Below are 12,143 nucleotides of genomic sequence, written 5' to 3' on the forward strand. Positions count from 1 at the left end.
GGGCCATATCTCCCTGGTGCTTCTTAACTCATAGTTTATACCATCTTTTGTTGGTTTTGCTAAAGCTTGTTTATACTTCTGTAGATACCATTCACTGTTTCATCAGTTTCACCTACTAAACAGGTATATAACAGTGTCTGCCTCAAAGGACTACTTTAAGGATTAAAATAAAGAGAAGGGAAAAGAATAAGGCAATGAATGGAAGACACTTGGAATAGTACCTGTTGTGCTGCTCTGTGAATGAGCTTCTCAAAAGCCTTGGGGCAAATATTTGGTTCAGCAGATAAGATGTTGCTTGGAAATCCTACATCCCATATTGGGGTGTGTGCTTCAAACTATGGCTCTACCAGCCTCTTGCTAATTCACAGCCTATGGTTGTGACAGGTGATGGCTCAAGTACTTGGGTCACTGTCACCCATTGTGGGAGACTGGGATTAAGTTCTAGGTTCCTGACTTTAGGCAGGTCTTGCAGACCGAGCAAAGCTGATAAAAATTTGTATCTTGCAAATAAAGAAAAAGTAAATAAGTAAATGAAAATTAAGCGTCTTTGATCTTCCTCCAAAAGGTAGATTAGGAATGCATAGGTAGGCACAGGGTCCTCTAATGAAATTTGCTCATTCATCTTTCTCTCTTTCTCTACAGCATGTCCCCTAATTTTAAACATGCTAGCCTGAAAGGTTCAAGGCTTGTATAGTTGGCACCTACAATCTCCTAGGGTATTTCAAAAAGCTAGGGGATACTGGAATTAAAAGACAAGTTTATTTTGGTGCAAAAAGTTTTGAACTCCATGTGTAGTCTTTTCATACTGCACAGTTTCTATGAATTTTTTGAAGGGCCTTTATTTTCAGTTTGTCACACACCAACTTTGTATCTTATATCTGCTGTTTTTAGAACTTCAGTTAAAATTAAGATGGGAAAAATATAATGTTATCACCTATTTTAGCAATGTAAAATATGTGGTATTTCTTGGATATGTCTTCCTTGACCTTCTTGCTTAATTATATCCACTTTTTTTCTTTCTCAGTTTAGCTGTTGTTAAGTACTTTCTCATGCATAGCATATATCTTCTCTTTTTTCAATCATTTTACTTCACCAGTTTACTTATTGACTTCAATGTTTCTTCAATTATGCTTTACTTTTCTATTAGCATTTTGCTATTATTTTGATTTGTTTAGTGGAAACTTATTATCCCTAATTTCTCACAGTCTACTTACATTGTATATTGCACTATTTTACATAAAATATGGAAACCTTATAATCATATCGTTCCCTTTGTAGACTCTATGATACGCCACATCAACATATGGAATCAAACATACTGTTTTAGTGTGAAGAGCATATTTCAGCATTGCTTACAATACAGGTATGCTGGTACTGAATTACCTTATTTTATATAAAAAAACAAATTATCTTTGTTTTGTAAAAAAATTATCTTTGTTTTGTCTTTATTGCACATTTATCCTGAGGGATAATTTTGCTGTGAATAGGATTCTGGTGCTTTTTTCTGGTATCCACAGTTTCTAGTAACAAGTTTTTTGATCAATTAAATCTTAATTCTCCTGTATTCAATATATCATCCTCCTGTGCCTTTCTAAGCTTTTATTTTTATCATTTTGGTTATAACATTGTTCATGCATAGTTTTCAGTGTATCTCTTCTTGGAGTTTGCTGAGCCACTTGAATCTGGAAATGTACATTTGTGAGTAAATCAGGGAATGACCCTAACACCACTGTCTCTTTTTCTAGTTCTCTGGATCTTTTTCGTTGCAGACAACAACTGCTGTCCCACAGGTTCCTGAAATTCAGATAACTTTTCATATAATTTGTAAATCTGTTTTTCCCAATTCTTCAGGTTTTTGGATAAATTCTCTTGATCTGTATGAAAGTTCATCAAGTCTTTCTTTAATCAATTAGTCTATTAAACCCATCCAATTTCAGAAATCATAACTTCCATTTACGAAAATTTCACTTAATTCATCTCAATTTCCGTTTTTCTCTTGAGATGCTTCTATTCTCTGTGAGCATATTTTCTTTCACGTAGTTCAGAACAATAAGAATCTCTTCAAATGCTTAACTGCTAATTCTGACATCCACCTTTTTTCTTACATTTTGTCTTCACTATCCTTTTTCTTGCATGTAGATTATATTTTCTTATTTCTTTGCATGGCCAATATATTTGTATTGCACCTAAATCTTGTAAAACCCTATACACACACTTGGGAAATGTTCCTGCTTGGGATTCTCATTCTTTTATTTTCAAGCTGCTGTCAACTCTCTGTCTTCTGATTTTGCTAGCTAGTGTAACAGCAACTTTCTATGAAAGTTTTAATAATGGTGCCTATCAGAGCCTGCCCTCAGGCAAAATGCTTGTTAAAAACATGATGCTTAGATTGTACTGTTTTCCCCCCAAGTGTTACAACTCCCTCCACTATCTGTCTGCATTTGGCCACTCTCCAGTGCTTGGATTTAGTAGTTTAAACATATTTTATCAAAAGTTTAACAGATATTTCTATGGGATGGTAGTGCATCAGTAATAGCCACAATCAGACATTGTATGTTCTACCTAGATGTAATACTCTGTATCTCACTGAGAAGACTAGTCCGTAAGGGTGATGAATGGTTCTTTGTAACTCACTCTTCTCTTTATTTAAGATTTCTTTATTTGAAAGAGTGGGAGACAGGAGAATGGAAGAGAGGGAGAGGGTGGGAGGAAGAAACACACATATACAGAGAGAAAGAGAGAGAGAGAGACAGAGAGAGAGAGAGAGAGAGAGAGAGAAAGACAGTCCATCTGCTTTTTCACTACTCAAGTGGTCATAATAAGCAAGTATAGACCAAGACAAACCCAGTAGCCAAAAACTCCATGTAGTTCTCCCATGTGGGTGGCAGGGGCCTGAATACTTAGGCCATCCTATCCTATTTTCCTAGGCACATTAGCTGGGAGCTGGAGGTGAAGCACAGTGCTCAGGATACAAACCAGCACTTTGACAGGTGATTCCAGTGTCAAACACAGCAACTTAACCAGGTACACCACAATCCCAGCTCCTACAGTGAATCTTTCATTGGTGAGCATTTCTTCCTCATACCCTCTGTTTTTCAAAGCTGAAACTTGTGATGATTTTGCTGTGTTTGCTCATTTTGTAAGATAATAAGAAAGAATTATTTAGTCTGATTTGGTAGTTATGTGACGTCTATTTGGAAATTATGGTTTTAATATGTGGGTATAGTTTTGTAATGGCTTCCTCTTTTTAATCTAATCTTCCATTTTAGCCTGCAATTTCACTCCTAATCCACGTCAGCCATTCCTCCTTTCGGCTTCTGAGGTTAATAATGGGCACCTCTCCACTCTTTCAAAAAGCACTTATACTTCCTTCTGCTTATGTTACCTTGTTATTTCAGTGATACTTTTTTCAGGAATTAAAGGAAGCTAGTAAATTTGTGGCCTTGGGTCCCTATCTTCTGAGGAATCATTTGCTGAAATGCATCTAATAAATGCTTAAATATATTTTTATGCTAATACTCAGAGTGTTGTGAATGAGTTTTCATTGAACTGTATAAATGTGTGTGCCTTAAAGCAGTTATTCACTATGATTCTCCCTAATTCTGGGAGATGGAGAGACTGAGCTGTGTGACTGTCACTGAGGTTCTCTTCTGAAAATGTAGTCAGATGGTGTCTGGGTAAAACTCATCTCAGAGTTGGACTGAGCAGGATGACAGAGTTGGCTTCTTCATGTAGGAGATAGCTCCAGACCCGCCTGCTGGGTGCCTACATTGGCACCGCTCTGTAGCCTGAGCTAACAGCAAGGGAGCTGCCTCACCAGAGAGTGTGTTCCCAGAGATGATGTCCTTAAAGCCAGGAAGCAGACAGCAGAGTTAAAGGGACTGTCCTAAACTAACACAACTTCACTCCTGCCATATCCTATTGGTCAAACAGCCTATGCAATTCCATCTTTCAAGCAAAGTCACTGAGCTTGGAGCAAGTTCGCAGACATATTGCAGAGCAATTACGGGGGAATTTACAAAATACGTATGATTACTATATATGTGTTCAAATATATATATATATATATATATATATATATATATATGAACACACATGTATATGTTTTCCTTATTAATTGAACTAGTTTTGCTTATTTTCCAGCCCAATATTTTCTTAAATTAACTACATCATTTTTGAAAATGATGAAATGTCATTGATTGTGTAATAAGCCAGATTTCCTCCATTATAATAACATTACTTATCTCCACTTGAGATTAAATATGCATCAGTAACTGCTGTCCAATTTCTCAGATAATTTTTGGGATGTCTGGGACAACCTACATGGTTTTAGTGCACCTACTAATTGAATGTCAAGTAAAGCATTTCCTATTGGCAAAGGGATCCCCAGCTTCATTGAGAAGCATTCAATTATATGGAAAACAGATGCTTATTTCTGTCTTATAAAGCTCAATGCAGGTTATGTGGTAATTACTTCGAAGAACAGAATAACAATTTATGTAATCAGCAGGACCCTATAATTACTAATGCATAATTTCTAAACAGCATTTAGCAAAATGAGACCCATACATACATTTTGTAATGAAAAAGACATGTTTGACACCACACGAAATTAAATTAAAAATTTGCATATTTTCTTCCAGGAAGCACACCAGCTTCATCTGCTCTAGTTTGCTTCACTAATCCCTGCCTGTTATAAGATCCTTGCCTAGTTCTAGTTCTGTTATAAGATCATGGAAACATTGATGGCTGCGTGGGTGAATTCCAGACAGGAGAGAGCCTTCCAATCTCTGCTGTCTAGGAAGTATAGAGTTATTCTGAGATGATTTGCAAGGTTCAGGTAGGCAGTTTGTAACAACTGTTTATGCCAGGGCCATTGCATTTAGGATGTGCTAGCAGAAAACTTAAAAATTATCTGAACTTATCTGTGCTCATCTCCATTACTGATAGAAAAAACCGAGCCTCAGTAAAACAGTTGTCGGAGAGTTAAGAGGGTATTCAACAATACTCTTACTCCTGCGTAAATCCATTATACTATAGTGACCAGATCACACAGATAGTGTTATACAAGCCATACACTCCATTAGCCCCTGGGATACTCAACGTTTCAATGGCATTGTAAAATTTACACATACATTTGCATCGCTAGTAGGTTTTTAATGGCACACATGATACATACATGTAGGGTACCTTCTATAGATAATTTCAGCTCTGTGCAGAGGAAGAAACTTAAGTATCAGTGATACTTAAGACCAGTGATACAATGACATACTGTGATGAATTCTTACCTGTGGTTCCTGAAGTCAGGTCAAGACCATTACCACTGTCTTCCTCAAAGCTCTGGACCTAGGATATCAAAATTCATCAATTTCATTAGAAATTTTTCATAATAAATTCACCCAGTGAGCGTCTACTGGCTACTAACAAGAGCAATACACATGGGTTCCTGAATGCAGAGAGATTACAGTTGGCTGAGAGGAGGTGGTAATGATGAGGTGCCCATGTGAATGAGGGAATTAGGGAAGTTGAGGATGGGAGAAGATCAGTTATGGGTGGGAGAGTCCATGTCCTTCTAAAAGATGTGTTTTGGAACTAAATTTAAATACTAACAAAACATTAGTATTATAATTTTGTTCTGCTACAAAAAACTTTAAATACATTTGAAAAAGGTGAGCTGACTGTGATTTGATAGATTTGTGAAATGTGAGAAAATTCTGTTGGTACACAGAAGTGTCTAGATTAAAGAGAATTTAGCTTCTAAATTGATCAAGCATATTTTCATAATTTCCTTTAAGATACTACTTTTTAATGAGAATAAAATTATCAAAATAAAATAATGACTATTTCTTTAAAAACAGTAATATATCATATTACTGAAATGCAGTAGAAAAAGGTGAGAAAACAGTTACTATTAACATGTTCAAAGTGTTTCCTTACAGCTTTTCTTCGCATATATTTATTCTGGTTGCACTTATGTTATCAACTTTTCCCCCATATCTTAAATTTTCTTCAAAAACACCAACTGTGATGACTGCACGATAGACTGTACTTTGAAGGCATCACGGGTCTTCAAAATGTTCATGGGAAACATAGATTATGAAAAAAACTGCATGGATTCCAAACATTTTCTGAATCAAATTCATCTTTTCATTTCATTTCTATATAAACCTTTTCAAGTACTACTGCACATTAATTTGCTTCATAATTCTACTGTTGGAATGTTTTCTGAATTTTACAAATAGAAATTATGCAGATATGAATATCATTGTACGTGAACTTCTTCTTTCTTTCTCTCTTTGGTTTTGCTTGCAAAAATGTCAGAATATTGACAGTTGTATCAAATGACATGAGCATGTGGCACATATGACCCCAGATGACCTTGAACTCTTGAACCAATTTAGAAGAACATGAAAATACAGCATGATGATGCAAGAAATTTTTGTTTCCTCTTTTCAATCCTTCATCCTTTCTCAAAGAAATTACCTTACACTTACAAGTAATTAAGCATACTTTCTACCATTATTTTCATTGGTTTTGCTAGCTCAAACAAGTGTGATTTCAAGTTTTAGTAAGAAAAATCCTTTGTTGCGAGCATTATCATCATGGGGAAAAATCTATGAATTACAATATCAAGCATGCTTCTGCCTATTAAATAAAGAATAAAAGCAAAAAAGCCCAACTTAAAGCAAAAGGTATATTCCTAGATTATTCTACTTGAGCCAAACTTGTCAATAAAAATCAAGTAATTGTGATATGATTGAAATTTTGGGGTAATATAGTTAAAATGTTGTCATGACTTCTGGAGAACACAATCTTTTCACACAAGCATGAAGTGTAAAGATTATTGCGAATACAAGAAGGCATCCAACGTGACTTTGCAATTCCACAAATTTCACAAGTATTAAATTTAGTATGTCTGGGAATTTTAAAAGGAACGAAGGAGCTGACTCAATTTTACTAAGAAAGATAAACACAAAATATGCTGATCTTTGCATTAAAAGTCTATGCACAGTTTTGTGGGAATCATAATTTTGGGAAGTGGCCAAATATTGCCAAATTTAGCATTTAGTGTGACTTTAGGGAAAACATTATAGATTATTATGAAAGCAAAATTTAACCAACCATAGTTGAAATTCTGATGGCTGGGTATTTAAGTACATTGGCTCATGTTTTATCTTTTAAAAGCCATGGAAAACTGCCAATTTCACTCTTATTTTTCATTTCCTATAATTGGATTTTTATATTTGCCATTGGAAAATAAGTATTTAATCTGGCATTGGCTGCTGTTTCAGTTGAAATCTACCCACACTTCATTTACTCATCCAGTGATATGGAGTGAATATCTTTTCTCAAAGACAATGTAATCGTTTATATATACATTTAATTAAAACAAAATTCAAGCATTCAGTTCTTGTTAAATCTGAGTTTTAGGGCTATCTCTGCTCTACCTACATAGGCAGCCTCTCATACACTCACAAGCCGAGGAGAATGTTAAAAGAAAACCATAAGCAACATTGTCTATGAAGTCTGATAATAATTCTAATTTTCTATAGAAGCCGTCCATAGATTATATTAGCATTAATAAGTATTTTAATGTTACCCTATTATCTGTACATACTGTCTGACAACATCACTGAACTCATTCACCAAATATTTGCTTGGTGCTTGAAATCTGACAAAGGCTTATGGGAGAGGTTTGGGAGGTCGTAACTTGCCTGAATGTAGCCCTTCCTCCTCATGTAAATATCAATACATAGGTTCTTTTTAATTAAATTAACTGTCACATAAAAGTACTGAAAATGCTCTGGGAAAGGGCTTTTTTTTCTTATTCACTTACGTGATTTTTGACATATGCTGATCCTTGTATCCTTCCTTTGTAATTATCCCTTTGATTTATGTTAAATAAGAGAGTTATCAGTAAGTGAACTCCCAATTCCAGTTGCCATTGTAGCTAAAGAAACGTGTGGAAACTTGTACAGATTTTTGTGGCATAAAAAGAGCCTGAAATGTGTGGGTGGGGATGCCATCCAAATAAAGATGAAAATTAGTGATCATGAGTGAGGGGCAGACAGAGCAGAGAATTTGTGTGAAATGGGGTCAACCGCTGCAAATGTCAATAATCCTAAAACAAACACACAAACAGCCCGCCAGCCCCTAAAGTCAAAACCAAATTCAAATCCTCATGGATTCATCCATGGCCCTGCATTAGGCATTGTGGGAAAGTACTGGGAGATGCCATTGACACGTGCACAGTTTCCAACACAAGGAGGTCTCTTTGCCAAAACCATAAGAAAATGGAGGATGTGTAGTTGTGGAAAATTTCACAGAGTGGAAAAGCATTGATCTGATTCTCAAGGAAAAGGGAAATTTGGAGACAGAAAGCATACTGAAATGTAAAATAAAACATTGAGCAAAAGCAACATTAGAAAAGACCCTTAGATTCAACTGTGGGCCAGAAAAGGAATAAGACATGGCAATGATTGTTTTACTGAATGAAGCAACCAGGTTGACTTTGAGTGTCCTTAACTACATTGAATTGGAACAACAAAATTCAATGCTGTGAGGCTGAAAGATGGAATAAATGTGGGCGGGAAGACAAATAATTGTATGATGTAGTTTATGTTTCTCAAGAAGTTGACCATTTAGGCACAGCACTGACCTCTTCCATTTCATAGGAGTCTAGTTGCTTATCCATAAGACAAGCCCAGTTCTTGAACTTATTATAGTGAATCAAGTTCTCCTTCCGCATTCTCTCTTTGGCAGACCCTTCAAACCCACAAGAAGGAAAAATCTGCTTGGCCTGCTGGAGTGAGTGTGGCCACTGCTTGCCAAGAAGTCTTTGGGAAGGATAGCAAGCTATTCTGTTTTCATTGGGTTGGGGAGGTTGATTTTCTGCTGAAGGAGACACATGGATTTGGCTGTTTGAAGCAGCTGAAATCTCTGCTCCACATGCTTCTGGTTTTGCAGAGTGAGTGAAAAAATTGGCCTTCCTCTGGAAAGATTCTGGAGCTTGTGCGTTGTAGTCCCTCTCAATGGTCTGTCTTGAAGTTCTCCTTGTAAGGTTCTCCATTCTCCTCTGAGGCCCTTTGGTCCCACTCACTGAGATTCCCTGCACATTCCATCCTCCAGATTTCTCTTGTGTTTTGTTCTGTGGGATGGTAACGTCATTCAGCAAAGATGAGAAGGCATTGGTCACATGGTCCAATATTTCCAGCTGTTGGAAACGGCCTGAACAACACAAGAAACATAATTTCTAGACTAGCTCTTGTCACTAAAACTGTGTTAATGTAGGGAATAAGGCACTAAAAACTGGAGAGTTGGTTAATATGTAATATTTAAGCCGGAAGAATTTTTAGCCCTTGAAATAAGAGGCTTTCATATTACCTGCCACTATGATTATGAAATATGATTTTCCTATACAATGAGATACTACCATGCTATGGGAATAGCTTTCATATTTAGATATTCTATACACACAGATGTGTATATATGTGTGTACACATATACATATATACATACACATATGTATATGAATGTATATATATGCACATATATCAAAAAGAAGATATTTCCAGAAGCTCACAAAATAAAATCAAGAAATAAATTTGATACAAAAATGTTTCAAATCAATGATACAGCTTTTCATATTCATATTTATTTCTCAGGAACTTTTTGGAGACCTCAGCTATGTTGTATAATAATAACTATATATAGGAATATATAATTTCATGTAAGACTAGTTTTTATGTCACTCCAACAAAAACTGTAGGCATGAGAAGATCTACATGAGAAAACTTCAAATAGTTCATGGAAATGGAATAAAAAATTTATTTTATGCCCCCCAAAATGTGGAGGGCAGGAGTGTGGCACAGAAAGTTAGGCCACTTCTTGGGATACCCACTTCTCACATCAAAGTGCTACTTGAAATCTTGACTATACTCTGCTTCTGATCCAGCTTCCTGCTAACCCATCTGGGAGGCAGTTGATAATGGCTCAAGTACTTGAGACCCTGCAACCACACAGGATACCTAGCAAACCAGGAGAAGTTCCTGCCTCCTGGGTTGAGGCTGATCTATCTCCAGTTATTGCTAGGATCTGAGGAGTGAACCAGTGGATACAAATTCTGTCTCTGTTTTTCTCACTTTCTTCAGCTTCTGTCACTGGGCCTTTGAAACAAATAATTCTTCCAAAATTAGTTTTTCATAATGTACACTTCCACAGATTTTCTAAAAGTCCACTGTATGTGTATAAATATTTGTATTATGCTGAAAAGTGAGCCCAGTTCTGTCAATATGAGGTTACCTTAGCATTCCTCCATAAATGTATGCAGTAGCTACCTTTTATCATTATCTTCATCATCTTGACCTATTCTGTACCCTAGTGTGAAAAGATTACTATATATGAAACCAGCTGGCCAGAATCCAAATCCCAGGCCAACCAATCAACGTAAGTGTGATTTTTGAAGTAAATAAATTCACAGATACAAAATGTGTAGCTCATTTTCAGGCACATGGCAAACAGTCACTCTTTTCCTCTTTATTATGGATCACTTGCATCTATTGTGAACATCAAATCTAGGGTGTAAAAGTACATACTTTGTAATTATTAGTTTCTACAATACTGATTATAAAAGAAGAGAACATAATGTTCTCAGTCTTTCAAGAGAAGAAATTCATTAATGTGACTTACCTGTCTTTCAAAACAAACCAACCACTGAACTTGGGAAACTTTCTGGATTATTTGGTCTCAATTATTTTGATAATATGTAAGTATTAAATTAATTAGCTTATTGGAGAGATCAAAAGTTGCAAGGATTAGTTCAGGGACATGCAGGCAGTTTCAACAAAGTAATTAAAAATTTTTGCCATCTCAAGATAGTAAGACAATGACAAAAGGAAACAGAACATTTTGTTTTTTTAACACATGGCCTTTTCGCAATCCCAGGTTGCATAAGTCAGCAACGGCCAACGGTGATATAGGTGGGCAAGAATGTTCTCCTCTGTTCTATTGTCTGTTGTACCATCAGAGCAACACTTGTGACTATAGGGAGCATTTTCCTATGTCTATTTCTTTCACATGAAACGTAAAGATTTTGACTAATCATTCTTTTACTCCAAACATTACGATGGATTTCTCACAGATAATTCTGCTATTCTTTCACAGCCTAGACAAACACTTGGATTCTGGATGTTTGGAAATGATTCTATTTCTTCCCCCTGAGTTAAACTTCAGTTGAAATTAAATCTGTTTAGTGAACCAGAAGACATGCTTGAATCATAATTCAACTTTTATGATTGCCTTATACCCAATCCATAGTAGGTTTTATACTTAAACAAATCCTGTCTATGAATTGGCACAGTCAATCTAAAGAACTCTGAAATGTGAAACAAGTGGGGAGTTTTGTCTGTGGGTAGACTGAACAATGAAACAACTGATTCCTATTCTGAACTATGAACCTTTTATATTGACTTTGATTGAGACATAATTTTCCTTTCTATCTTCTGGACAGCCAATTAATTTTATTAAGGCATGTTTTACATTGGACCTTTCAGCTTTCTTGAGTCAAATATGTATTGGTAAGTACGCCATGAGGGAAACTTGGAAACTGGATTAAGGGCCTACTAACATCTTGTGGCAGGAGAAGCTTGGGAGGGATTCGGGCCATGGGGTTAGGGAAAGAGCAGCTCCCTGCAGCCAGGCTGGACCCAATGCTGGGGACTCAGGCCAAAGTCACTGCCAAAAGGCAGTTGACCAAGTCCTAGGCTTTGAGCAGCCAGTGCACCAAGTGGTACCAGGCTCTGTCTGTTGGCCACCCAGTGGCGAACTCTGGGTTTTTTAAGATATTTAATTGCTGCCTAGGGACACACATGAATAAGGCCAGTGTGAGTGTAGGCAAGGGATGAATTCTGAGTAATTCTCAGCAATGGGGTCACGGAACTTTCTGGCAAGTGTGGGGACTGAGACCTGGTGGTTTGGAGGGGAGAGTCAATAATATCTATTTGGGTTAGACTGATTCACCAGCCCAAATGGGAGTCCTGAGATGGGCTGTTAGCATAGAACATCACTGACTGCCACATACCAGTCTACATGAAAGCTATGGATGTGGGCCTGTCTGGCAGGGCTAGGACCAGTATCTGACTCAA

General features: G+C 36.6%; 1 protein-coding gene across 1 annotated transcript in view; it reads right to left on the minus strand.

Moving 5' to 3' along the window:
- ITPRID1 (ITPR interacting domain containing 1) overlaps window positions 1-12,143 on the minus strand; it is a 71,746-nt gene that overhangs the window by 35,128 nt on the left and 24,475 nt on the right. Inside the window, exons 5-6 of the mRNA XM_012926098.2 lie at window positions 8,660-9,228; window positions 5,289-5,346 (exon numbers count right to left, since the gene is read on the minus strand). Of these exons, the coding sequence (XP_012781552.2) occupies window positions 5,289-5,346; window positions 8,660-9,228 (627 nt within the window). The remainder of the gene's footprint in view (window positions 1-5,288; window positions 5,347-8,659; window positions 9,229-12,143) is intronic.

The sequence above is a fragment of the Ochotona princeps genome, chromosome 20 (genome assembly GCF_030435755.1).
Source record: "Ochotona princeps isolate mOchPri1 chromosome 20, mOchPri1.hap1, whole genome shotgun sequence".
Classification (NCBI taxonomy): Eukaryota; Metazoa; Chordata; class Mammalia; order Lagomorpha; family Ochotonidae; genus Ochotona; species Ochotona princeps.